This window comes from Sus scrofa, chromosome X (genome assembly GCF_054392235.1).
Source record: "Sus scrofa isolate SSC_HxYL_T2T_F1_AM1 chromosome X, Sscrofa_HxYL_maternal_Yorkshire_Landrace_v2.0, whole genome shotgun sequence".
In the NCBI taxonomy this organism is placed as follows: domain Eukaryota; kingdom Metazoa; phylum Chordata; class Mammalia; order Artiodactyla; family Suidae; genus Sus; species Sus scrofa.
The window spans coordinates 37,316,054-37,341,555 of NC_139401.1; the positions used below are offsets into that span (position 1 = coordinate 37,316,054).

The 25,502-nt window shown below is 42.1% G+C and overlaps 1 protein-coding gene and 1 long non-coding RNA gene across 2 annotated transcripts in view; one reads left to right on the plus strand and one right to left on the minus strand.

The window, feature by feature from the left end:
* LOC146394544 (uncharacterized) overlaps nucleotides 1–18,610 on the plus strand; it is a 32,360-nt gene extending 13,750 nt beyond the window's left edge. Inside the window, exon 3 of the long non-coding RNA XR_014835273.1 lies at nucleotides 18,525–18,610. This is a non-coding gene — a long non-coding RNA (uncharacterized LOC146394544). The remainder of the gene's footprint in view (nucleotides 1–18,524) is intronic.
* On the minus strand, nucleotides 11,012–23,556 carry DYNLT3 (dynein light chain Tctex-type 3). The gene is made up of 5 exons (XM_003135008.5): nucleotides 23,502–23,556; nucleotides 20,250–20,291; nucleotides 13,855–13,978; nucleotides 13,120–13,197; nucleotides 11,012–12,836 (listed from the first exon to the last, which is right to left on the minus strand). The coding sequence occupies exons 1-5, from the start codon at nucleotides 23,529–23,531 to the stop codon at nucleotides 12,760–12,762; spliced, it is 351 nt and encodes a 116-aa protein (XP_003135056.1). The 5' UTR covers nucleotides 23,532–23,556; the 3' UTR covers nucleotides 11,012–12,759.
* Between the last annotated feature and the right edge of the window lie 1,946 nt (nucleotides 23,557–25,502).

Consider the following 25,502-nt stretch of genomic DNA (forward strand, 5'->3'; position numbering starts at 1 on the left):
AGAACGTAACCTCATGACAGAGTTTTGTTCATTTGCTTCCCCAGACCCTGGAACAGTGTCTGACACATAATGACACTAAGTATTCACTGCGTGGGTTACTGACCTCACCCTGTGGTGGGTGTGGGATGACCTTAGGGAAAGACAGTAGGTGTTGGGAGTTTGGCAAGAGGCGGCCCAGAAAGGCCACTGAGGAACACAAATGAGACCCAGCCGAGAGACCGTGAAGCCAAGAGAAGGATTTGCAATTTGGGTGATTTCTCAGAGGAATCGTTGCTACAAACCAGCCACTGCCCTGTTTCTCCTACTTAGACTCAGAGGGTTCCAGTGTGATAGGTTTACACTGTGACAGGTTTTCACCATTTGGACAAATGGATATAGTTCATAGGAAAAGCTGGAGATCTGTGACATCTTGGGTAAGGGATCAAAGCCAGCAGAGAGCCAGCCTTTGGAATCTCAGAGGGAGCACAGACTTTGAAGCTTAGACGTCAGGACACAATCAATGGCGTCCTTCTGTCCCCTGGTGGTGGCACAGCTAAAGTGCACAGGGAGACAAATTCCCTGAAGACACGGCAAAACGAAAATCTCAAGGTTCTATCTTCCAAAGTCTGCGCCGACCAGAAGCGTGTGCACGTGTGTGTGTGTGTGTGTGTGTGTGTGTGTGTGTGTGTGTGTGTGTGTGCGTGCGTGCGCGCCTCGGGTAAAGATCTGTGCTTTTCCTTCACGGAGCCTGGCCGTGCTTCCTAACTCGCATGACTTCAGCATCAAAGGAGACCCGTTTAATGGGAGACCTCCTTACCCTGACAGCTAGGTTTAGACATAAAACACATCCCTTAATGCAGGCCCTAGACAACCTCTTCTCATAAACCTTCTGCCGAATCTATTTGTAGAAAGGATTTGGATTGTGGGTGGGGGCTCGACATAGGCAACCGCAAAGTCCCCTTCAGCTCTCAGCTTCTATGATTCATGATGAGCCCTTCTCACTCCATTTCCTGCCGTTGCGTAATTCTTGCCGTCCCTAACTTTCCCACATCAGAGTTTCACTGGCTGGAGGCATCTCCATCCCCCTCAGATTCTTCCCTGTTTGCATCTTTCTTCTGCTTAGCAACACACTTGTTACCCTTGCTTTTGTGTGACCAGAGACCTTATCTTTAAAATGTGTCCTGAACATAGCTGAGTCCCAAAGCTAATGGTTCTCTTCACTTTAAAATGCATACGAATCACCAGAAGGGAATATCAAAAATGGAGCCTTCCACTTCTTCCCCACCTCTCCCTCTACCTCTGATTCAGCACATTGAGCGCGAAGTCTAGGCATTTTCCTCTTAGGTGGTACTTCTGGTCTACCCACTGGCCGTGGTCTATGGATGACCCTTGGGAAACACTGGCCAAAATGGTCGTAGAATAGAACGGGATTCCAAAGCCCCTCTTCTGATGCTACCCTGAACCAGGAAAAGCAGAGTCAGTAAATTTGTAAATATCCTATGTAGAATTGGGTGTTCTCGATAAGGTATGATCTGTATGCCTACTTGAAGAAGAATATGATCCATTGCTGCAAAGGCTTCTGGCCAAAGCTGCCAATCACTCTCCTTCTGTCTTTCTAGCTTCTGAATCAAGCCAGCTTTAGATAAGCTTCTTGCTTGAACCTGCTCCTTTGCTTGGTATCAGTCTTAAGCACTGAGTTTTCTATTTGTCCCATTTTAATTCTGTAAAGCTCTGTAACATATTATGAGGAAAAACGTATCAGAGAAGCTCCTGGACAGTTGCAAAGGGTTAATTTAGCATCAACTATCTCTTAGATGAATGCACTCTTGGTTTGGATTTTTTACTCTGTGATTGCAAAATTTAAAAGGCCCTAACCTGCCCTCTTCATTTTATAGATGAATAAAGTATAGCTTAGGGAGTTCTCATTGTGTCTCAGTGGGTTAAGAACCCAACTAGTATCCATGAGGATGTGGGTTTGATCCCTGGCCTTGCTCAGTGGATTAAGGATCCAGCATTGTTTGTGAGCTGTGGTGTAGGTTGCAGACATGGCTTGGATCTGGCATTGCTGAAGCTGTGGTGTAGGCTGGCAGCTGCAGCTCCAGTTCAACTATTAGCCTGGGAACCTCCTTATGCCACAGGTGCAGCCCTAAAAAGACCAAAAAAAAAAAAAGTAGCCTTCTAGACAAGGAAAGACAAATATCATTTGATATCACTTACATGTGGAATCTAAAAAAACAATAAAAATGAATTTATAGACAAAACAAAAGTAGACCCCCAGACATAGAAAGCAAATTTATGGTTACAGAGGAAACGTGTGGGGGGGGGGAGTGGGGTTTGGGATTAACATACGCACACTACTACATGTAAAAGAGATAAACAAGAACCTACTGCGTGGCACAGGGAACTATACTCAAAATTTTGTAATAGCCTATAAGGGAAAAGAATCTGAAAAAAAATATATATATATACATATATCTGAATCACTTGTCTGTGCACCTGAAACTAATACAACATTGTAAATTAACTACTCTTCAATTTAAAAACTGTAGTCCTTACAAATGCCCAGTCAAGTGCCAGTGTTGGCAGCAGAGAGGCAAAGCTATGGGCATGAATGACACTCAGCCCAAAGACTAGTGCTCCATGTAATTTTTAGATCTGTCCACAAACCTTATTCAACTCAACAAATGAGAAAGCAAACCCCATGGCATCCTTCGTTTTTCTCTCTGCTTGGCTCCCTGGACCTGTCGGTCATGAGTTCCAGATAATTCAAACGCCACTCTATTTCTTACATTGACATATTTCCCTCAACATCCATAGCAATTGCTGTGAGTCAGGACTGTCATCCAGAAGAAGACTTATTGCAAGTTCTATGCAGCACACATGCACACACACACACACACATACACATAATCAGATATAAAGAGCTGGGCAGGTGTGATATTCTGAGCATGACAAAAAGAGCAGGCCCAGTGTGTGTGATGTTCATGCTTTGCTGAGGGCAGAGGATATACTGCGATTCACAAGGAATTCCATTGTAGAAAGGCTCATTTTAAGGGCTGGAATAGGATCTCTTTAGCCATATGTGTATACATAGTATATTTGTACATCCAAATGTAATGGCTTGCTGTTTTCAAGAGCCTTAATTATATTCTTTCTTCTTAAAACCAATTACAGAAGAATTACAATCTTTCGGAATTCCTGTTGTGGCTCAGCAGAAACGAATCTGACTAGCATCTATGAGGATGCAGGTTCAATCCCAGGCCTCGCTCAGTGGGTTAAGGATCCAGCATTGCCGTGAGCTGTGGTGTAGGTCACAGACATGGCTCGGATCTGGCGTGGCTGTGGCTGTGGTGCAGGCCAGTGGCTACAGCTCCAGTTCAGCCCCTAGCCTGGGAACCTCCACATGCAGCAAGTGCAGCCCTAAAAAGATTTAAAAAAGAAAAGAAAAGAAATATAATCTTTTAAGATGTGAGGAGTTCCCACTGTGGCACAACAGGATTGGCAGCATCTCTGCATTGCCAGGATGCAGGTTCGATCCCTGGTCCAGCACAGTGAGTTAAAGGATCCGGTGTTGCTGCAGTTGCAGCACAGGTCACAACTGCGACTCCGATCTGATCCCTGGCCCAGGATCTCCATATGTTGTGGAGTGGCCCAAAGAGAAAAAAAAAAAAAAAAAAAAAAAAAAAAAAAAAGATTTAAAAGGTACATATCTTCTAACCTAAAAATTTCAGTAGCAGTTTAGAGAACCATTCACACATGGACACAGGAGGTTTGAGCAAAGGTATTCATATCGGCATTGTTTGTGACAGTGAAATTTTGGAAACTACTTAATGTCTATCTAAATAGGAGAATGAATAAACTATGGCCTATTCATACCATATGATACAATATAGTAGCTAAACTCAATAAGGTGGCTCTGTATATGTTGACATGAAAAAAGTGCCAAAGGCATCCTGTTGCCCAAAAGAAACAATCTGCAGGATAATAAATATTATTTACAGTTTTCCAATAATACAGGCATATATGTATATAAATGTTGAAAAGACCCTGGAATCATATATATCAAAACGACAGCAGTTATTACCTCTTATTCCCCCTTCAGAGTGGATGGCAAGATGGGAGATCGAATGGAGACAAGCCGGAAGGCAAGGGGCTTGTTGAGCTTTTGTTATATGGAAAACCTTTACATAAAACTGCATAATTTGGAGTTCCCGTCGTGGCGCAGTGGTTAACGAATCCGACTAGGAACCATGAGGTTGCGGGTTCAATCCCTGGCCTTGCTCAGTGGGTTAATGATCCGGCGTTGCTGTGAACTGTGGTGGTGTAGGTTGCAGATGCGGTTTGGATCCCGCGTTGCTGTGGCTGTGGTGTAGGCCAGCAGCTATAGCTCCAGTTTGACCCCTAGCCTAGGAACCTCCATATGCCACAGAAGCGGCCCTAGAAATGGCCAAAAGACAAAAAAAAAAAAAAAAAAAAAAAAAAAAGGCATAATTTAAGCTTTTTAAAGTAATGTAGGATGTTCCCACTGTGGGTTAAGAATCTGACTTCAGTGACTCAGATTGCTACAGAGGCGCAGGTTCGATTCCCCATCCCGGCACAGTGGGTTAAAGGATCTGGCATTGCCACAGCTGTGGTGTAGGTTGCAGCTGCAGGTAGGATTCAGTCCCTGGCCCGGGAACTTCCATATGCCATGGGTGCAGCCATTAAAAAAATGTATAATTGTTTCTAACCATATAATACATAAAGTGAAATGTGATACTTCCTCTTCTTCTCCATAATTTACTTATCTCTTCCCTATTGGTGGACATTTTATTGTTATTTTTTTAAATTTGCTTTTACATACAGTCTTGCAAGGAAAAATTTCTTTTATCCATGTTATTGTTTCTGTTGTATAAACCCTAAGAACCGTGATCATGTGATATAACACTTGGAAATTTGATAGATGCTGCCAAACTGTCCTCGAAAAAGAGCACATTAGTAGTTCAAGGAACAGTAGTTCTGTGGTAACTCCCTAGTTCAAGTTCACATGATCAAGACTGCAACAGTAATAGCTGCTCCCAGATGTACCGCGCTGGCCTTAAGGCCAGACAATAGCTGCCTTCATTTCCTTCCCCTTGCCTGCTGACCATGGATGGAACTCTTGCACTGTCCCACCACATCAGCCAAAGGGTGGAGGAGACTGAGAAAGGGTGGCGGGGGGGAGTAGAGGCTGGTAGACCATGACATTGAGGCAAACTAGTGACCCGTGAGCCACACCCAGACATGTTGTATCTGGCCTGCACGATGTTAGGCTACGCTGTGTTTTTAAACATGAGGATGGGCGCTAAGTATTCAAGGAGCAGCACTTAACCCCCTCTCATGCTCCCTTCATATGGTTCTCCATGTGGAGAATCATCAATTCACATAACATTCCTGATCTCTCTTGACTCTTGTACTCATTCCTGCCCTGGGAAGTGGCATAGCTTCTTCTTCCTTTCCTTGTGGTTGATTCACCCAAGTATGTTTCTGCTTAGGACTGGGTCGTCATGCTAATTTGGGGAGGGGGTCAATATGAAAAAGATCAGTCGCCCTCAGGTTAAGTCCCATTCCCCAACAGAAAAGTGTATATATCAATTTTTAAATCGAAGTATAGTTGCTTTACAGTGTTGTATTGGCTTCTGGTACACAGCAAAGTGATTCAGTTATGTAGACATATGTATATATTTTCCAAATTCTTTTCCATTATGGTTGATTATAGGATATTGACTATAGTTCCCTGTGCTGCACAGTAGGACCTTGTTGTTCATCTCTTTTACACACAGTAGTGTGTACATGTTGATTCCAGACTCCAAATCCGCCCCCCACTGCTTTGGTAATGGTAAGTTTGTTTTCTATGTCTGTGAGTCTGTTTCAAAATAAGTTCATTTGTATCGGAGTTTAGATTCCACATGTAAGTGTTATCATATGGTATGTGTCTTAGAAAGGTGATGTTTTGATTTATCATCTGTCTTTCTCCTTATCTCCTAATGTGTTCAGAACTCAGCAGGGAAGGGGTATAGTATTTATGTCCAGACAACAATGTTGAAAAATATTGAGATATTGAAATTGAGAGATTTCACATCACAATTAATATTTCTGCATTTCTTACAAAAGTGGAAGATGAGGGAACCCTGGGACCTCGTTTCTAAATGTTGGTAATGGCTGGAGCTGAGAGGCAGCCTCCCTCAGAAGGAGCATGTGCTACCTAATATTTAGACTGAGAATCACTGACATTCAGCATCCTGTGATAATTGTACTAGATTAAATAAAGACCACCCAAAGACCACATCCTAATCCCCAGAATGTGTACATATGTTACATGGCAAAAGGACTTGGCACCTTTGATTAAGTTAAAGATCTTGGGATGGGGAGATTATTCTGGCCCAATGTAATCACAAGGGTGCTAAAAAGGGAAAGACAGAGGCAGGAGGCTCAGAGTCAGAGAAGGAGATGACAGATGCAGAGGTCAGAGAGGAGAGAGATTTGAAATGACACGTCTGGCTTTGAAGATGGAACCACTAACCAAGAAATGTAGGCAGCCTCTAGAAGCTAGAAGAGGCAAGAGAATGGATGCTCTCCGAGAGGCTCCAGAAGGAATGCAGCCCGGCTTAAACCTTGATGTTAGCCCAGGAAGACCCTTTTGGACACTGGACCTTCAGAACTTCCTGTAAGACACTAAATTGCTGTTGTTTTAGGCCACCAAGTTTAAATAGCAATAGAAAACTAATACAAAATTTGAGGACAGAGTGAAACATTTCTTATATTGATGTCTATCTCTCGCAGGAAAACAGAAACTAGGTTGGGATGGCTATATATTTTAAGAATATGAGAGAGCATCTCTTTGCGGAAGGGAAGTGGGCATTGTTGATCACTTACCAGAATCCAGCAGTCACCTCACCTTTCATACCCTGTGACCCAGTGATTACATTCCTAGGCATATACCACTACACACAAACGAGGACAACTAAATACACACAAATGAATATAAAAAAAAACAAGTGTGATTTGTCAATGTCACTATCCTAATTGTGATACTGTAGCAGAGGCTTGCAAAATGTTACCATTGGGGAAACTGGGGAAAGGATACAGGGGGTGTAACGCTATGATTTCTTATGACTGCATATGAATTTATAATTAGATCAATAAAACTTTCAGTGAAGGCTCTGGCCTTGCTGCCACAGCTGTGCAGTAAGTCACAGCTGTGATTCCAATTCAATCCCTGTTCTGGGAACTAACTTCCTTATGCCACGGGTGTGGCCAAAAAAAAAAAAATCAATGTATGGATAAACCATCCTTGGGTCAGATGCTCAAGCCTAGTGCAATATGTAGCTATTTCTGGGTAAAGAACATCTACTTCCCCAAACTAGGGGGCAGGATTATTTCATCTGTAGGCTGTACAGTTTCGTTCGCGTGTGTGTGTATGAGAGAGAGAGAGAGATTTCTAACAGGAGGTACTGAATGGGCAGCTGCCATATGCAGTAAGTCTAGGCAGACTTAGGCATCTCAGCCACAAAAAAAGCACAAAACAGTAAATAACAAAATGTTAACCCTTTTATAGCAATGCTCTTTAGAATAACATTGTGAAATGAACTCAAAGATGTTAAGATAGGAGTTCCCGTCTAGGCGCAGTGGAAATGAATTCGACTAGGAACAATGAGGTTGTGGGTTCAATCCCTGGCCTGGTTCAGCGGGTTGGGGATCTGGCATTGCTGTGAGCTGTGGTGTAGGTCGCAGACGTGGCTCAGATGCTCAGATCTGGAGTTGCTGTGGCCGGCAGAAACAGCTCCAATTAGACCCCTGGCCTGGGAAGCTCCATGTGCTGCTGGTGCGGCCCTAAAAAGACAAAAGACGCCCCCCCCCCCCAAAAAAAAAGTCATGAAAAAAATGTTAGGATAAAAATTTTCTGTTAACTAGTGAAAAGTTAGGTGATACACATTAAAAAAGGAATTCTTTAGTTTTGGAAAAGCTGATTTGTAGCCCTAATTTTAATAAAGAGAGTACAGGTTTGGTTTACTGGTAAGGTCCCTCTGAGTCCAAGATGATAAAAACATATAAATGTGCTTTGTGTTCTGTTGTTTCTGAGAACAATAAAAAGCAAAAAAGTTCTCAAATTATTAAGGTATAATTTTTATGTGGCTAGGAAACATCTCTTATTTTAAGGGGTTGGTGAATTCTGGCCAACCTGCCACCTGTTTTTGTAATAAAGTTTTTGTAAATAAAGTTTATTGGGCACAGTTATGCCCCTTCCATTTACTTCTTGTTTATGGTTGTTTTCACACTACAACAGCTTAGATGAGTAGTTGCAACGACCTGCAAAGTCTCAGATATTTACTATTTGGCCTTATATAGAACAAGTTTATTTTAATTATTTTTAAATTTTTTTATTTTTTTATTTTTTGTCTTTTTAGGGCCACACCCACAGCATATGGAGGTTCCCAGGCTAGGGGTTGGATTGGAGCTGTAGCCTCCGGCCTACACCAGAGCCACAGCAACACCAGATCTGAGCCGTGTCTGTGACCTACACCACAGCTCACAGCAAAGCCGGATACTTAACCCGCAGAGTGAGGCCAGGGATTGAACCCATGTGCTTGTGGATACTAGTTGGGTTCATTACTGCTGAGCCATGATGGGAACTGCATTTTTTTTTTTTTTTTGGTCTTTTCTAAGGCCACACCAGTGGCAATGGAGGTTCCCAGACTAAGGGTCAAATCAGAGCTGTAGCTGCTGGTCTATACCACAGCCACAGCAACAAGAGATCTGAGCCGCGTCTGCAACCTACACCACAGCTCAGGGCAACGCCGGATCCTTAACCCACTGAGTGGGGCCAGGGATCGAACCCACAACCTCATGGTTCCTAGTTGGATACTTCTGAACCACCGAGCCATGACGGGAACTCCCCCATTATTTTTTTAATTTTATTTTTTTGGCTGTACCTGTGACATATGGAAGTTCCTGAGCCAAAGAGCAAATCTCAGCTGCAGCTGTGGCTGCAACAACGTTGGATCCCTAACCTGCTGCGCAACAGCGGGAACTCCTAATTTCATTATTAGGAGACCACGACTCTAATTCTAATCATTTGGGGTGCTATTCTGTGTGAGCATTAACTGTGAAGGCCTCTGTTAGCTTATGCAGCTTATTCCAAATTCCTAGCCAACAAAATTAAAGGCGAAGGAGAGGTCAGTACACGCGACAATCTATTCATTTTCATGGAGATTTTCTCCATGAGGCATTATAGGGGATGAAAATAAGTCAACAGAACTTTTCACTAAGTAATAATACTGCCTGATAAAAAACTCTGCCCTGAGAAACTCGGACTGACATATCTCAAGTTAGAAGCTGGTATACATAAAAATATCTAAAAAGACGAAGCATTCAGTAAGATAAAAAGGTGTATTTTGGCATGAGGAAAGTTGAATATGCATTCACTGGATAAGCCCAGTAAATTCCCTGAAATGATTAGGCAAAACTGCAGAGAAACTTCCTCATATAATCTTTACCTTTCAAACATCCCAGAATGTGGGTAGTTGCCCAGATTGTGGGTCCCACAGAGAAGACACATTCCACACCTGGGATGCTTTGAGTATCTGTACAAAGTTCCAGCTTCATCCCTGAGATCCTTAGAAACCATTTTGGGAAGAGACACTCTCCATGGAGCAATTAGTGGCCAATTCGAATTAGGCCTGAATTGTCGGTGTATGTATCCAAGGTGTATGTATCCAAGGATGACATGTAGTGACCTTGAGTGGGACCACAGTGAGAAACACAGGATTTGTGATTCGACAAGGTGGGCTAGAATCTCCTGGACCAGTTGAGGTTAAGGTATAACGATGGCGGCCATCTCAACCTTGCAAGGGCGGAGTTCCTATTGTGGCTCAGCAGAAACAAATCTGACTAGTATCCATGAGGAAGCAGGTTCAATCCCGAGCCTCGCTCAGTGGGTTAAGGATCCAGTGTTGCCGTGAACTGTGGTATAGGTCATAGACACAGCTCGGATCCTGTGTGGCTGTGGTAGAGGTGTAGGTGGTGGCTATAGCTCCGACTGGACCCCTAGCCTGGGAACCTCCATATGCCGCGGGTGCAGCCCTAAAAAGATAGATAAATAAATTAATTAAGATAATCTGTAGGGAATTTAGTAAATATGCAAAGGTCAATGTTACTGAATTATTAGACACTGAAACTATAAGCCTCGTTAGCCACAAATACGGCGCCACCTTCTAGAGTACAAAACCAGTTCCACTTGGGTAGATTTTAGCACATGGGGTGAAATGGTCAATTTATCTTTCAAACTCTGCTTTGGTGTCTGCTATAAAAAAGACCTAGTTCCTTTGCCACAAAATAATGTACACATTTTTCTCCCACTTTTAAGGAACTGTTATCAAGGATAGACAAGGATTTTTACTCGAAGCTTGAAAATATAATCCTCAGCATCGTAAAATTCCCTTAAAAATGTGATGATGACAGTAGGTGATGAAAGTGCTTTTAGTGACGCATAATTAGATAACACCCAACTCGGAAAGAGGAGCAAAAAAGTCCTTTTTACCAGAGAAAATGTAATGAGATGTTGCCATCATTTAGGGCTGTATACTGCTACTTTACAAACATAAAATTATAGCTTTAAAATATTCCAAGTTGGTACTTACATCTGAACACCCTAATTTTACATACTTAAAGTCCTTAATTAAAAAAAAAAAACCAGCAACAACTCAATTGCAAGTTGACAAATAGGCCAAGTTTCTTGCCAAAAATAGTCATTAAAAGCTAATAAACGGTTACAGACTATATTTTACACTGCTTTTTAAAATAAAATTTTGTTAAAAATCATAAAATAAAAGGCATAAAATAGGAGCTGTTATTTATGTTGTAATGGTGAATACCGGGTTCAAGTTGCTATTTTGATGGTATTTATTCTGCATTTGTCTATGTGGTCTGACATTCATTTCTCTTTCTCACCCCTCTGATTTAGAATTTCTTAAAGACAGCGCCATTTCTTTATTCACTGATCATCCAGAAGCAGTGCAGTGCAGAAAGATAATCTTTATTAGATTTTGACTAGAAACGGAGCAGAGAGCAAGTTCACGAGGTATTTTGATTATCATTCTTTTAAAATCAGACTTCAATAGCAATAATCAAAAGCGAGTCTTAACTGCACAGATAATTTGGTCACTATTACCATCTTTAAGGGCACAAAAGCCAGCAGCGTAAAGTAACATACAGGTAATGCCTGAAAATTTCTGACGTGCCCAAAACGGAGATCACTGCATTAAACTCTATGCTTGTATTTCCTTAATCTTCTTCTTAAACATTGAACACTTATGGTTACTCAGCAAAATATCAAACATGCACATAATAGGCCTACAAGAATACCATCTTAACATTGTCAATACTAAGCCTTTCTCTCCCTCCAGAATTCAGTGAAGCTTGGTTCCACTCCCTCTGTGTATTAGTGTTAGCGGTATAGGCAAAACTGATTTTGTTTTGAAGGTTAAATAGCAGATTGACTTCGCATTTGGTGGCCAGCTGTGTACCCTAATTTTTAAATCTTTTATTGTCTTAATGAATTTAACTATATTTCATAAGCCCTGAGATAGTCAATAACCTGCTAATGATTGTATACTTGTAATTTACACTTTGTTTCAATTTGAACCCCGCATAGTAAGTATTGAAAATTATTTACAGATGACTGTAACTAAAGCAATGACAAAACTTAACTACTTGTATATTAGACTGCTAATAAGGCCTTTAACTAAGAATTGCATATGTTATGCATTTTTTTTTTTTGCGTGCTAAGAGCAATTCTTAAACTTCTATCTACCATTCTCTGTCAGCAGTAAATGCTTTTCATTTGCTTACTTCTACCTGGATAACCAGATTCACTTTTTTCCTCTCTTGTAAAACAACTCTTTTTTCTTTCTTTCCCAAATATAAATGTTAGTTGTCCAACTGAACAGGTACCAGAAGAAACTCATAATTTGAATAGCATATTGATAACTAAAATTAGCAGAGCAATTGCTCATAACAGACATTCAATAAATGCTTGTTCCACATGGAATGAACTGTAAGGCAGCTGTTACAGTCATATACTTTTCATCATATACTGTAACTAATTTTGTTTACCTAGGAAATTCAGGTTACCAGATTTAATTTGCCCTCAAATGTAAATCCAAGAATTTGAAATTTGAAAAACCGACTGAACGATTCTCAGAAAAAGTAAACAATAATTGTTGCCACTGTAATATCTGTTGAGAGGGAAAAAACAAAAGAACCGAATTACTTTCCACTGAATCCGCATGTGCAACTGAGGAGAAGAAATAAAAAACTGAGAAGTGTTAACTAATGCTTAGCACTTTCTCCACATTTATCTTTGCAGCTTTTCTGTTCATGTATTTATCCCTGTGACCTTTTTGAGTTGAAAGAGAATTTAATTATCTGAATGGATTTCCCCCATCTCCTTAGGTACATACTGTTAGTGAAAAGCTGGTGTAAATGTAAGATTGTATTTTTACGGCATGCCATATTTCTGTATTTTTTTTTTTTTTTTGCTAATGTTAAGGTTTTCCTATTTAAACGATGCTGTGTAGACTATGAAATAACCCACCAGCTTCCTATGAGATTGCTTGCTTGCACTATTCGGTTTTTGTTGATACTTTTGAAGCATATTGCACTTGTCATCTAGCACATGAATAAGTAACTGTTACTCTTTTTAGAAAGGATACACTGACAAATTCTTAAGTTAATGGCTTTGGCCAAACATTTTTTTGCCTGTTACAGGACAATAGCAATGGCAAAGACATTGACGATACAGTTCATGGTTCGGTTCTCCCATCTTACAGTACAGGTGCCTGAAAACACACAAAAAGAAGGTCTTTGAAATGCCAGTGAAACATCAAAGTTACCAGGAAATATATATATCTTTTTCATAGGTTTTAGTAGCACATTTCCTGCAATCTGTGTAATCTTTACGTTTCCTCTTTGTCTGAAAGCATGCTTGTTACTAGGTACAAAGCAATTCTGTCGATAAAGTCTTGTGGAAATTTAATTAGAGATCAATAAGGATTTGATAACAAGGACGTTATGTGACTTTGTTAGAAGTTCGATCTTGTGCGAATCAGCTTAGTCTCTTACCATCAGATGTGGTGTCCCAAAAACATGAGCTGGCTGTGTGAAAGCCATATGCACTCCTCTGGACCACTGCACAGGTCACTAAAAATAAAGTTGCAGAGTGAGGACACTTACAAAGGAAAGGATATCTAAGTGTTTGCGTTCAGTGCTCTAAAAGCTATAAAAATAACCAAAAACAAAGCATCCAGCAAATGGATTGAAAAAGTCTTTCATCTTGATTATCTACCAACCACGATTTTAACCCCACTGGATCCAGTCTGCCACCCAGCGCTATAAGCAACAGTGATTGCACTGCAGGAAAAAATCTGGGCCAAATGATGTGCCTGGTCCCATGGGCATAATTCAGACACAGAAATGAAGAAAAGATTCCAGTTTACAATTATTGCATGGCACCTCAGAGTCCTGCATGTAAGGAGGCATGGCGTTACTGAAAGGAAGACAGTAGGGCTAAGGGAGTTTCAGCACGATGACTGATGCAGAACTAAAAGATGATGCCACGGATGCAAATGTAAAAAATGATACCAAGGACAAGGAGGTGGTTGGCAGGAGCACAAAATGCTTTTGAGTAGCAGAAGATCTCATCGTCTAGGAGAGCACAGATTATTTTTGGATGGATAAGTCCAAAGTCCTTCATAGCCTATTAGTATCCAACTTGTCTTTCATTTACATTCTTTCAATTCTGAGAAAACCACAAGGTCATAGGTGAGTGAACAAGTGAGGAAGGACACCCATACTTACCAATATATTTATAAGCTTTTCCCAGCTTAACCAGATGTGTTAAGGATTGTTCCACTATGCTTGCGGTCCATTGGTTGATGTTATTCTGATTATAATCTTCACCTCCCAAGACCCCATCTATACACTAAAAGGGCAGAGGACAGTTAAACAGATTATACACATATTGCAGCAAAAACTTATTCAAAACATAAACTGCATTTATAACCCAAGAAAACATCTTAGAAAATATGCATCTGATAAATATTAAGCATTCTAACTGTTGGAGAATTTTCAAAGCATTTCAGTATGCATTATCTTACTCTATGAGATATTATGGGTCACATAAAGATAAAAGTGGAGTTCCTGCTGTGGCGCAGAGGGTTAAGGATCCAGTGGTGTCTCTGTCGTGGCATGGGTTCAATCCCCAGCGCAGTACAGTGGGTTAAGGATCTGGTGTTTCCACAGCTGTGGCACAGGTCGCAGATGCAGGTTGGATTAGATCCCTGGCCTGGGAACTTCCATATGCCACAGGTGCCGGCAGAAAAGAAAAGAAAAAAAAAGATAAATGTGACATAGGCTCTACTGCAAAGAACTTTATAACACAAGGAAGACTAATCAAGGGTGATAAGTTCATGTCATAAAAGGATTACGAGGGGTAGAGATTTTAAAAGGGTGGTATCAGTTGGAAAAGGGAATGGCTTTGACATGGCTGGGATTTGAACTAGGTGTCAGATGCTAAGAAACAAAGGTTGAGACCAAAATTTTTTTTTTTTTTGGTCTTTTTTTTTTTTTTTTTGCATTTCTAGGGCTGCTTCTGCAGCATATGGAGGTTCCCAGGTTAGGGGTCGAATCGGAGCTGTAGCCATCAGCCTATACCACAGCCACAGCAATGTGGGATCCGAGCTGCATCTGTGACCTACACCACAGCTCATGGCAAGGCGATCCTTAACCCACTGAGCAAGGCCAGGGATTGAACCTGCAACCTCATGGTTCTTAGTCGGATTCATTAACCACTGAGCCACGACGGGAACTCCGAGACCAATTTTAAAATATACTTCTCATATTCAATGATTATATCCTTATTCATATTATGTAACTATTTAGTTAAAAAACAACAAGCCACCAGCCACTGAAAGTAAATCATCAACAAATGCTACTTTTCAGTATAAAAAAGAGCAAGTTCAATATTATTCCACAGTAGGGAGTTCCCGTCCTGGCTCAACGGTTGACAAACCCGATGAGCATCCATGAGGATGCGGGTTCTATCCCTGGCCTCACTCAGTGGGTTAAGGATCCAGCGTTGCTGTGGCTCTGGCGTAGGCCAGCAGCTGCAGCTCCGATTCTATCCCTAGCCTGGGAACCTCCATATGCCGTGGGTGCAGCCCTAAAAAAAAGCAAAAAAATTTTCCACAGTGCTTACTTGCATCCATTTCTGATATGTGATTAAGAGCCCTGGTTTCATATCACCTCTGCCACCCCTGTGTGACCTTTTGCAAGTGATTTCATCTCTTGAAGCCCCTATTTTCCTAATCCTTAAAGTAAGGATAACAGCTTCTTAAGCTGTTGTGAGGACAGGGTCAGATAAGGAATGCTCAAACAGGGAGTTCCCGTCGTGGCTCAGTGGTTAACGAATCTAAGAACCAAGAGGTTGTGGGTTCGATCCCTGGCCTTGCTCAGTGGATTAAGGATCCAGCATTGCCGTGAGCTGTGGTGTAGGTCACAGACTCGGCTCGGATCCCTCGTTGCTGTGGCTGTGGTGTAGGCCAGCAGCTTCAGCTCTGATTCGACCCCTAGCCTGGGAACCTCCATATGCCGCGGGTGCGGCCCTGAAAAAGACAAAAAAAAAAAAAAAAAAAAGGAAGGCTCAAACATAGTGCCTGCCACAGAGTAAGCACAGAAGTAGTGACAGATATTGTTATCATCATCATTATCATGATTGCTGCTGTTATTTTTTTCTAGTTTTATTGAGATATAATTGACATATAACATTGCATAAGTTTAAGGTATACAATATGATGATTTGACACATTACATTGTGAAATGACTGCCTCAATAAGGTTAGTCAACCTATTCACCTCCTCATAGTTACCTTGCTTGTGTGTGGGTGTGTTGCGTGTGTGTGTGTGTGTGTGTTAAGAACATTTAAGATCTACCTTCAGCAACCTTCACGTATACAACCCAGAGTTGTTCACTATAGTCCATGGTGTGCGTTAGATCCCCGGAACTTATTCGACTTATATAAGTTGGTAGCCTTTGACCAACATTTTCAACCCCATGGCAAACACCATTCTACTCTCTGTGGAGTTTTTTTTTCTAATTTTTTTTTAAGATTCCACATATACGACCATTCAGTATTTTTCTTTCTCTGACTTATTTTGCTGCTCTTATTTTTTATTCAAGTGATAGGACTTGGAGAGTTAAGCACTCACTCAATGCATTTACAGCGTCTAGCTTAATAAGACAGGCGTGCACGCGCACACACGCACATGCATGCAGCTTTCATTTACTGTAATTGGACTACAGTAAAGATTAATAAAGGCACTAATAAATACGGAATTTTAAGGTGGATGGTATAAATCTTCACTAATCATAAAATGTAAAAAGAGTTAAATTTAGAGGGGTTGAAGAAAGTAACATGGCTCAAATTATTCTAGAATGTTCGGTAACATGAAGAGTTAGGAGGGTGAGTGGCCCAAGGGTCAGAGGCCAGGCTTGTAATTCTGGCTGTACCATTCCCAAGCTGATGCCTTTGGAAAACCTCTTCCTCTCCCTAGACCTCAGTTCCTTAATGGCAAAGTCTAAGCCCTTGTTTTCTTTTCAGTTTATCCATCAGGACTGCTTCAGGTTCTGCTCCAAACAACAGAAACATCAGGAGCCTGTGGATCCCACTGTAAATGGCCCTGCTAATTACTATTAATTAACATTTAGACTTCTTCATTACCATTAGCTAGGAGGCCCACTAGCTAATGAGGTCCTTGACCTGCTCGGTATTCTCAGGGCCAAACCCAGGGCATGTAGCAGGCACTCCACACATGTTTGTTGTCAAAGTAATATTGGCTTTGATATATTCTCTGGTCATCCTGAATCAAATATAGTTTAGATTAAGCCCCAAGTTAATTCCATTTGTAACTCACTTTTTATATGCAAATTTGTTCGCAAGCAATTTCCATTACTGACAATAAATAAAATATATGCATATCGCTGATAAGTGAGTGACTCTAAGACTTCAGTAGGAAAAATATATTAGCATAAAGGCTTTAAGAAAATAAGATCAGGAAAAGATAAGGAAAACAGAAATGCCTGCTGAAATTGTATAATTATCTCGGGAGTGCTGAAATGTTTTCAAATAGTTCTCTCTCCAGCATTTCTAATGCCTCAAGGGCAAGAGAGCTGGCTCCTGGGAAGAGACGGTGCAGGAAGAGGACAGACGGGTAGCTGAGAGCCACCTGTGGCAAACCTGAGATGTCTTTGAAGTCTCATATTTCATATGAAAATGTCAAAGCTTGCTTTTGACTCCATAATGTATCAGTTTTATTTTAAAATGCCATTAAATTATATTACTTAACTCCCTCTTGCAAGTATGGAGGTAAAATTGATGCTCTAACATACACCCAAGTGGCTTCTAGGACCACCTAGCCACCGCCAAGTAGGTGCATTGCATTTTAAGAAGCATGGCTCTTTTAATTAAATAAACCACCCAAGTTAATACCTGCACATGGGTTTAAAAATCCAAGAGCTTACAATGAAAAGCAAGAATCCCCTCCCCATCCTTTCCCATCCCCAGACTCCATCCCCAGAGAAAACACCTTTACGGTACCACTGTTTTTTATCTTTTAAGGGTCACTTAAATATCTTCCAATAATGTTTATATTGCTATTTCTTTTTTGTGTGTGGTCTTTTTGTCTTTTTAGGGCTGTACCCACGGCATATGGAGGTTTCCAGCCTAGGGGTTGAATCAGGGCTGTAGCTGCCAGCCTACACCACAGGTGAAGCAACGCCAGATCCAAGCCGTATCTGAGACCTACACCACAGCTCACGGCAATGCCGGGTCCTTAACCCACTGATCGAGGCCAGGGATCAAACCCACATCCTCATGGATACTAGTCAGGTTTGTTAACCACTGAGCCACAACGGGAACTCCTATATCGCTATTTCTCGATTTATGAATTATAAACAACATCCCTAGTGCTGTAATGATAGATGAAAATTTAGTTCCCTGAGACCACCTGCCACTCCTACCCCCTACTTCATTTCAAACAGTGAATTCACCATTTTTACTTCAATATATTTATACCATTAGGAGCAAGTTTCTTTTCTACTCTGCATGTTTCCTCCCACACAGAGGATTTTTCCCTATTCTCCTGGCCTCTTGGCCCACCTGTTAACTATTCCTCCCCAGGGAGGTGGTGAGTTACTGGCTGGTGGGTGACACCCGTTTTTTTCACCCTTCTCGTCTAGAAAAGCCGATCTCCCAAATGCCTTGGACTTGGGTATTTGGTTTCTCCTTCCTGCTCCACCCAGACCAATGAAAGGCACCAGCCTGTCTAGGCGTTTCTCTCTGCTGACTCAAACTTTCCCTTGGCTGCCTCTTTCAAGGTCTGAACTGAGCAGGTATGGAGTTAGCAAAACAAGCTCCAATTTCCAACGCAGTCTGTATCAGTAACAGGTGATATTTTGTTCTCTTTCTATAGACTCTTTGGACTTCTCGTTTGGCTCAGAACATGGGTAAAGAAGAAAGTACTATTTAAAAGACTCCTCCCATACCTCAGCATCCTTGTCTCCATGTTCCAGCTACAAGAGACAGTCTCTCTTGACTTCCCACTCTGACAAATGAGGCAGTTATCACCCCTGCCCTTGACCCCCATCCCTTCTTCCACCTCCCATCTGCCCTTGTTTGTGCTTTTGCCTTGTCAAGGTATCGAACATGTTTGCACCATTTTCATAATGAAATGTTCCCAGCTACAAAGTTCTAATACGCGATTTTGGTTTGGTTTGGTTTTTTGTCTTTTTAGGGCCGCACCTGCAGCATACAGAGGTTCCCAGGCTAGGGGTCAAATCAGAGCCACAGCCGCTGGCCTATACCACAGCCACAGCAACGCCAGATCTGAGTCACATCTGCGACCTACACTACAGCTCACGGCAACACCTGATCCTTAACCCACCGAGCAAGGCCAGGGATCAAACCTTTGTCCCCATGGATGCTAGTCAGATTCGTTTCTGCTGAGCCATGAAGGGAACTCCTAATACACGATTTGGAGCTATTCAGATATGGCAGGATTTCAGGTGCCTCTCCAGCCCTCTTAGACGTTGGGTTGAACCTAGTTGTACAAGGCCAGCCCTAGGTGAGTTCTGGGTGAGCTTGTGCCCTGAGCACGCAGGCAGGTAAGGCACTGTCTCGGGATGTCTCAGGATGGACTGAGGACGTGCTTGATTCCCAGAAGGCAAGCCAGTCCAGCCAAGCCTTAAGGTAGGTGGGCCTGCTAGGTCACAGGCCCCAACAGCCAAGATCCACAGTACAAACCTGCCTTTTGGGCCAGCTCATTTTTCTTCTAGGATTTGGCACAGTTAAAAATGACTCAGGACCATTAAAAGTGTTCATAAATACCTTACCCACAGTGTAGTCTGTATGTGATACCACTAGAATAATTAAGTTTCTCTGCCAGAATTGCTTCTTAAAGAGAACTTGTCTCTTTGCCCAGTATGAGAACCAGATATCATGTTTCAAATGTTTTTTGGGAGATTTTGATGTCACATTGTATCAGTGTCTAAAAGATGTTAAGTGATTATTTTTCAAGGTATATTGGGCTAACGAAAAGCATACAATAATCAAAAGCAGATATTTCTAGGGTCTTTTATTCACTTGACATATATAGATGTATACACTGTAATTATATGCTTATTATACTAAACATATAATTTACCTGTATACTTGCAGATCATTAACATTTAAAATAATATTCGGTCCACTGGAATAAAAATTGTTTTACTTAAAATACAGAGAATCAATTTTAGAAAAGAGCAAACCAGTTTTCTAGACCAATACTTAAACATCACTTTAAGAGTAAGCCCCAAGATGCCTGACAGCATATAACACAACAAACACAGAAGCATCCCTACAAAGAATTAGCAAATAAATGTTAAAAATCTTACTTTAATACTAAGGTTTCTAACTTTGTACTGAAAGTCAAAACACAGCGGGGTTTTTGTTTTGGGGTGGAAGGAGAGGGAGGTACACTTGGTGGCATGCAGAAGTTTCCCAGCCAAGGATTAAACCCACACCACAGCAGTGACCCGAGCCACAGCAGTGACAACACTGGGTTCTTAACCAGCTAGGCCACCAGGGAACTCCAAATCACAGCTTTTTAAAATTTCAATCAAAACACCAATCTTTAAGACGAGCAAGATATGGAACTCACCTCTTTAACAATATTGTGGGCTTCATCCGCATTGAAGCCAATCTAAAGGGGGAAAACGAAAGATAAAGTTGGTTTCAACACAGACTTCCTTTTGCTGGTAGCTGTGATGCTACTCAGTACAATACCCTAGGCTGGCCTAGACAGGTGTTAGTGACAGGCGACCGCAGTGAAAAGGGGCATCAGGTCTACTGAAGCTACTAATCCCACTCTAATCCCTTTTAAAATTGCAAGAGAGGAGTTCCCGTCATGGCTCAGCGGAAACGAATCCGACTAGGAACCATGAAGTTGCGGGTTCAATCCCTGGCCTCACTCAGTGGGTCGGGGATCCAGCATTGCCGTGAGCTGTGGTATAGGTTGCAGATGCGGCTTGGATCTGGCATTGCTGTGGTGTAGGCTGGCAGCTGCAGCTCCAATGAGACTCCTAGCCTGGGAACCTCTACATGTCATGGGTGTGACCCTAAAAAGCAAATAATAATAATAATAATAATAAAATTGCAAGAGATTTTGATTCATTCGGTCTGAGGCAGAGCCTGGGCAACTACTTTTTTTTTTTTTTTTTAGTGTTTTACTGTGTGATTCTGATGAACAAATCAAGACTCAGGATCACTACACTATAAACCTCAGGAAATGGCAGGAGGTGGATGTAAGGCTGCATTATCAGCACACAGGAAATGGTTGCAGCTAAGTGAGAATGAGGGGGACCGTGAGAAAAGAAGGCTGAATAGAGAGTTTTCAATTTTGTTTTTAACTAATGCTAGGGGGGGAGCGGCTTTTCTGAATTAAAGGTTATGAAAATACTTGACTGTTCCAAATTAATGCCACTTTAATACAATATAATAGGTCTGGCAACATAGTCTTTCCTGCAGAGGGGCTTGATACAATCTTGAGTTAAGAGCAACTATTAAGTACCAAAAAAAATGTCCCAGAGTCAGGAACTAGGCTATGTGGTAAGATTGCAATCTAAACCAAAACACTTCAGGTAATGCAGGATTTGTTACTCAGGAGACGTTTTTAGATGCATTATGACATCCGCATGTTTGTAAATCCCGTTGTACAACAAAATAGTTTTTAAAAAAGTACATTCTGAAAATAAGTATCATCTTGAGTACAGATTTAAAATGTTTTCAACTCCTTTGATGACGCCTGATATTTCCCCAACAACAAAGGACTAAAAATACCCTAAACAATCCGGGATATCATGAAAGCAGGTCTCACAACTGACCCTATGAAAATGCTCATTTTACCTTCAGACGAGGTCCTTATCTATTTTTTTTAATATATTTTTTTAATTTTCCCACTGTACAGCAAGGGGGTCAGGTTATCCTTACATGTATACATTACAATTACATTTTTTCCCCCACTTATCTATTTTTAAAAGAGGTCTACAAGTTAAATGAAGTCCATTTCACTTCGATTTGGAAGGTCACCAGATAATCAGGTTCTACTGGGTGGCCATGGTAACACATGTAACTGTAGTTCTCTTTAAATATAGGTATTTAGGGGCATTTATTTTTACTTTTTACTTCTATGATGCAGGTGGCATACACACTTCAAGGTTAGTGGTAAAGTATTCTAATTTTAGAAATTGAAGCACAAACCATTTCATCCTTAGGCATAACCCCCAACAAACACTAGTCTCCTGACTCCTAAAAGGGTTCTATACTCCAGTAGCCCCTATTTAAAGAGAACTACAGTTACATGTGTTACCATGGCCACCCAGTAGAACCTGATTATCTGGTGACCTTCCAAATCGAAGTGAAATGGACTTCATTTAATTTGTAGACCTCTTTTAAAAATAGATAAGGACCTCGTTTGAAGGTAAAATGAGCATTTTCATAGGGTCAGTTGTGAGACCTGCTTTCATGATATCCGGGATTGTTTAGGGTATTTTTAGTCCTTTGTTGTTGGGGAATTATCAGGCGTCATCAAAGGAGTTGAAAACATTTTAAATCTGTACTCAAGATGATACTTATTTTCAGAATGTACTTGTGTTTTTTTTTTTTTTAACTTATTTAGAAAACAGAAACAGACTCACAGACTTTGAAAATAATCTTATGGTTATCAAAGGGGAGGCTGAGGGGGAGGGATAATATACACGCTACTATGTGTAAAATAGATAATCAACAAGGACCTGCTGTATAGCACAGGGAACTCTACTCCGTAATAACCTAAATGGGGAAAGAATCTGGAAAAGAATCAATATATGTATAACTGAATCACTTTGCTGTACACCTGAAACTAACACAACATCAATTGTACGCCAATATAATGTAAAAATTACATTAAAAATAATTTTAAAAATAAATTAAGCAATGAATTTCAATGTGGTCTTAGCTTCTGCGGAAGCCCACATCCAAAAAATGAAGGGTCTAGAAGCCTCTTCCAGGGGTCTAAAACACCACTTTACGCTGCACCTCCGCCACGTGCCTGCCTACTTTTATTTCACCGCACCATTCACCTGTGGCTACCAATGGACAGCCGATGTCTTTGTCTATTCTGCCCTGTCACAGGTTATGCTGGGATCCAACAGGCCTCATCCTCCTCCTGGTTAAAGTGAAGCCTGAGCTGTAGTTGTGTAGTCAGAGGTCTGGGTTCCAGTGGAGCATCTGTCACTCCTGGCAGTTCTAACTTTGGGTAAATCACTTGGCGGCCATGAAACTCAAAGTCCCCCATCAGTAACAGGAAGATGACAACTGACATCGCGGGTCTCTGGTGAGGTTTTGGGAAGACCGAGTCAGTAAGGGCTCCTAATCCATAAAGCACCTCCTTCCAAATCACCCAGGCCAGAGTGTCCGGCAGCTAGAGCGGCTCTGTCACCTGGGCCTCGCTTGGCGGGGATGCAGCCCCTGCTTTGGGGACACCAAGGGGAGGAGGAGGCAGCCCGGGAAGACCGGTTTCCAAGGCCCGCCCTGCACACGGGCGGCTCCCGCCTCCTCATCCTCACCCCATGCACCCCGAGTCAGGCCTTCCACCCCTCCTCACGACCCCACTGAAGGGCCCCAGCGCTCCCAGCTGCCCCCCCCATCCCCCCACCCCCCGCAACCCCGACTTTCTGTCCACCCTCAGGGCCTCTAGTGGGGTAGCCGGGGACGGGCCGGGCGGATCCCCGGCCCGGAGGAGAGAACCCGGGCTCGGAGGACGCCGCACCCCAACTCTCTCGGGGGCGCCGGGCGCAGGGAGACCACCCGGCCGAGACAATATGCCAAGGCGGGCGGGGGCGGGGGTCGCTGGCGGGCGGCGGAGGGGCGGTACCTCATCGCAGGGGCGGTGGTACTCCTCCATGGTGGCGCCGGCTCTCCCAGGGGGCGGAGCGACGGGCGGGCCGAGCTCAGAGGCCGGGTACTGGCCTGGTGAGGCCACGCCCCCGTTTATGCCCTGGGGCGTTCCCCACGCAGGCCCCGCCTTTGCGTCGCTATGGCCACGCCTTCCTACGCCCTCCTCCCCGCCCCCACCCCCCCATCCTGCGATTGGAGGCTTTTCCCTACTGCCTCTGACATCTCTGGAAACGAAGGATGGGTCATAAAGAGCTGAGACTTGCGCTTGTGTGGATCACATGGGGTGGCTTAGTGTCCATCTAGATTCTGCATTATTGATTGAGTGCCCACTGAAGAGGTTATTTGCACATATTCGTGCATCACCATATAGCAAATCAGTGTAGCGAATGCAATGGTGTACAAACCTGTTTGATTTGTCTTCTCACCAGATTTTTTGTCACTTGGAAAAATTAACCTCCCACGATTACAGCTTTCTCCTATGAAAACAAAAATATACCTATTTCATGGTTGGTTGTGAGGATCAAATGAGATGCTATCTATACTGTAACTCCTGAAGTACAGGCTCTTTCACCCTACTCTCCCATGACTATGTGAAAAAAGAAAAAAGAAGAAAAAAAAAAAGAAAACAAAAACTTTGGTTTATAGACCAGACAGTATACATCTACCAAATCAAGTAAACATTAGCAGAACAATGGTTACATTTATTTTAAAATTAGTAAATTTCAGATAATCCTAAGGATCTTATTTAAACCTGTGACAACCCAGCACGTTTTGCCCTGTTACCATCATCCCATTTTTAGAGATGAAACTGGGGTACAGAGAGTATTTGCCCAGGGTCATCTATCCAGTAAATAGAAGGATTTAAAATTGAGGCTGATAGTAGCACCTAAGTTCTTAACCACTGTATTGGGTTCCTATTGCTGCTCTAAGAAATTATCGTAAGTGTAGTGGCTGTATGCAACACAAATTTATTGTTTTATAGGACTAGAGGGCAGAAATCTAACATAAGTCTGTAGGACTACGTTCCCTTGGGAGGCTCAAAGGGAGAATCCCTTTCCTTGCCTTTTCCAGCTTCTAGCAGTTGCCTGTGTGCAGAACCCCTTCCTCTATCTTCAAAGCTAGCAGTTTAGCATCTTTTATCCTTTCTGACTTTTACTTCCATCCTTGTATCTTCTCCTGTCTCCCTTTCAAGATCCTTAACCGTATCTGCAAAGTGTCTTTTGCATGTAAGGTCACATATTCACATGGTCCAGGGATTCAGAGGTGGACATTTTATGTGTGGGGTGTGTGTGTGTGTGTGTGTGTGTGATCATTATTCAGCTTATCACAACCACTGCTCTCTTTTGCTCCTCAGAATCAAAACTGGTGAGTTCATTAGTCTCCTAGTCCAACTCTCTTATAAGTAAAAAGGGAGCTCAGAGAGTTGAAGTAAGCTGTACAAGGGCACAGAGACACTAACTGAATTCCTGGGTTTCTGAATCTCAAGCCCCTCCCTTCTCTGCTCTCCCTGTATGAGCTTAGAATAAAATTGGCCTGTTTACTTGATGATGTGCAGTTTGTTACTGGTTCTCCTTAGTTGTGGGTCCTCAAGGTTACTGTAGAAAAGCAATTGTGATTCATAGAGGAAGCATATTTCTGCTTTTTCAGCATATTTTTATACCAAAGTCATTCTCCCGTGAGCAATTCCAATATGATACAAGGAGCCTTAGCGTTGTCCTTGTGAACACCAACCTTACTTCCCTAAATAATTGTTTCCAAGACAAAAAAAAAAAAAGAATTGTTTCCGTGTCTACATAGGTCAAACGCGGAAATAAAATAATTTTAAAATTGCAAGGGCCTCTCTATCACATCTTGGGTTTATGTCGTGCGGTAATGAAACTGAGTTCCTCCGCCAAGTCTGTGGTTAACTTCTCTAAGCAAAATTTTATTCCCTTTCTCGTTTGTGCCTGTTCCTCTCCAGGATTGAGGAGTATCAGGA

Coding starts and splice junctions, on each gene's coding strand:
- DYNLT3 (XM_003135008.5), bottom strand. CDS start 23,531: ATGGAGGAGTACCACCGCCCCTGCGATGAG. Junction 13,979..20,249: donor CCCACAATATTGTTAAAGAG/GTGAGTTCCATA, acceptor CTGCCCTTTTAG/TGTATAGATGGGGTCTTGGG. Junction 13,198..13,854: donor AAAAGCTTATAAATATATTG/GTAAGTATGGGT, acceptor CTTTATTTTTAG/TGACCTGTGCAGTGGTCCAG.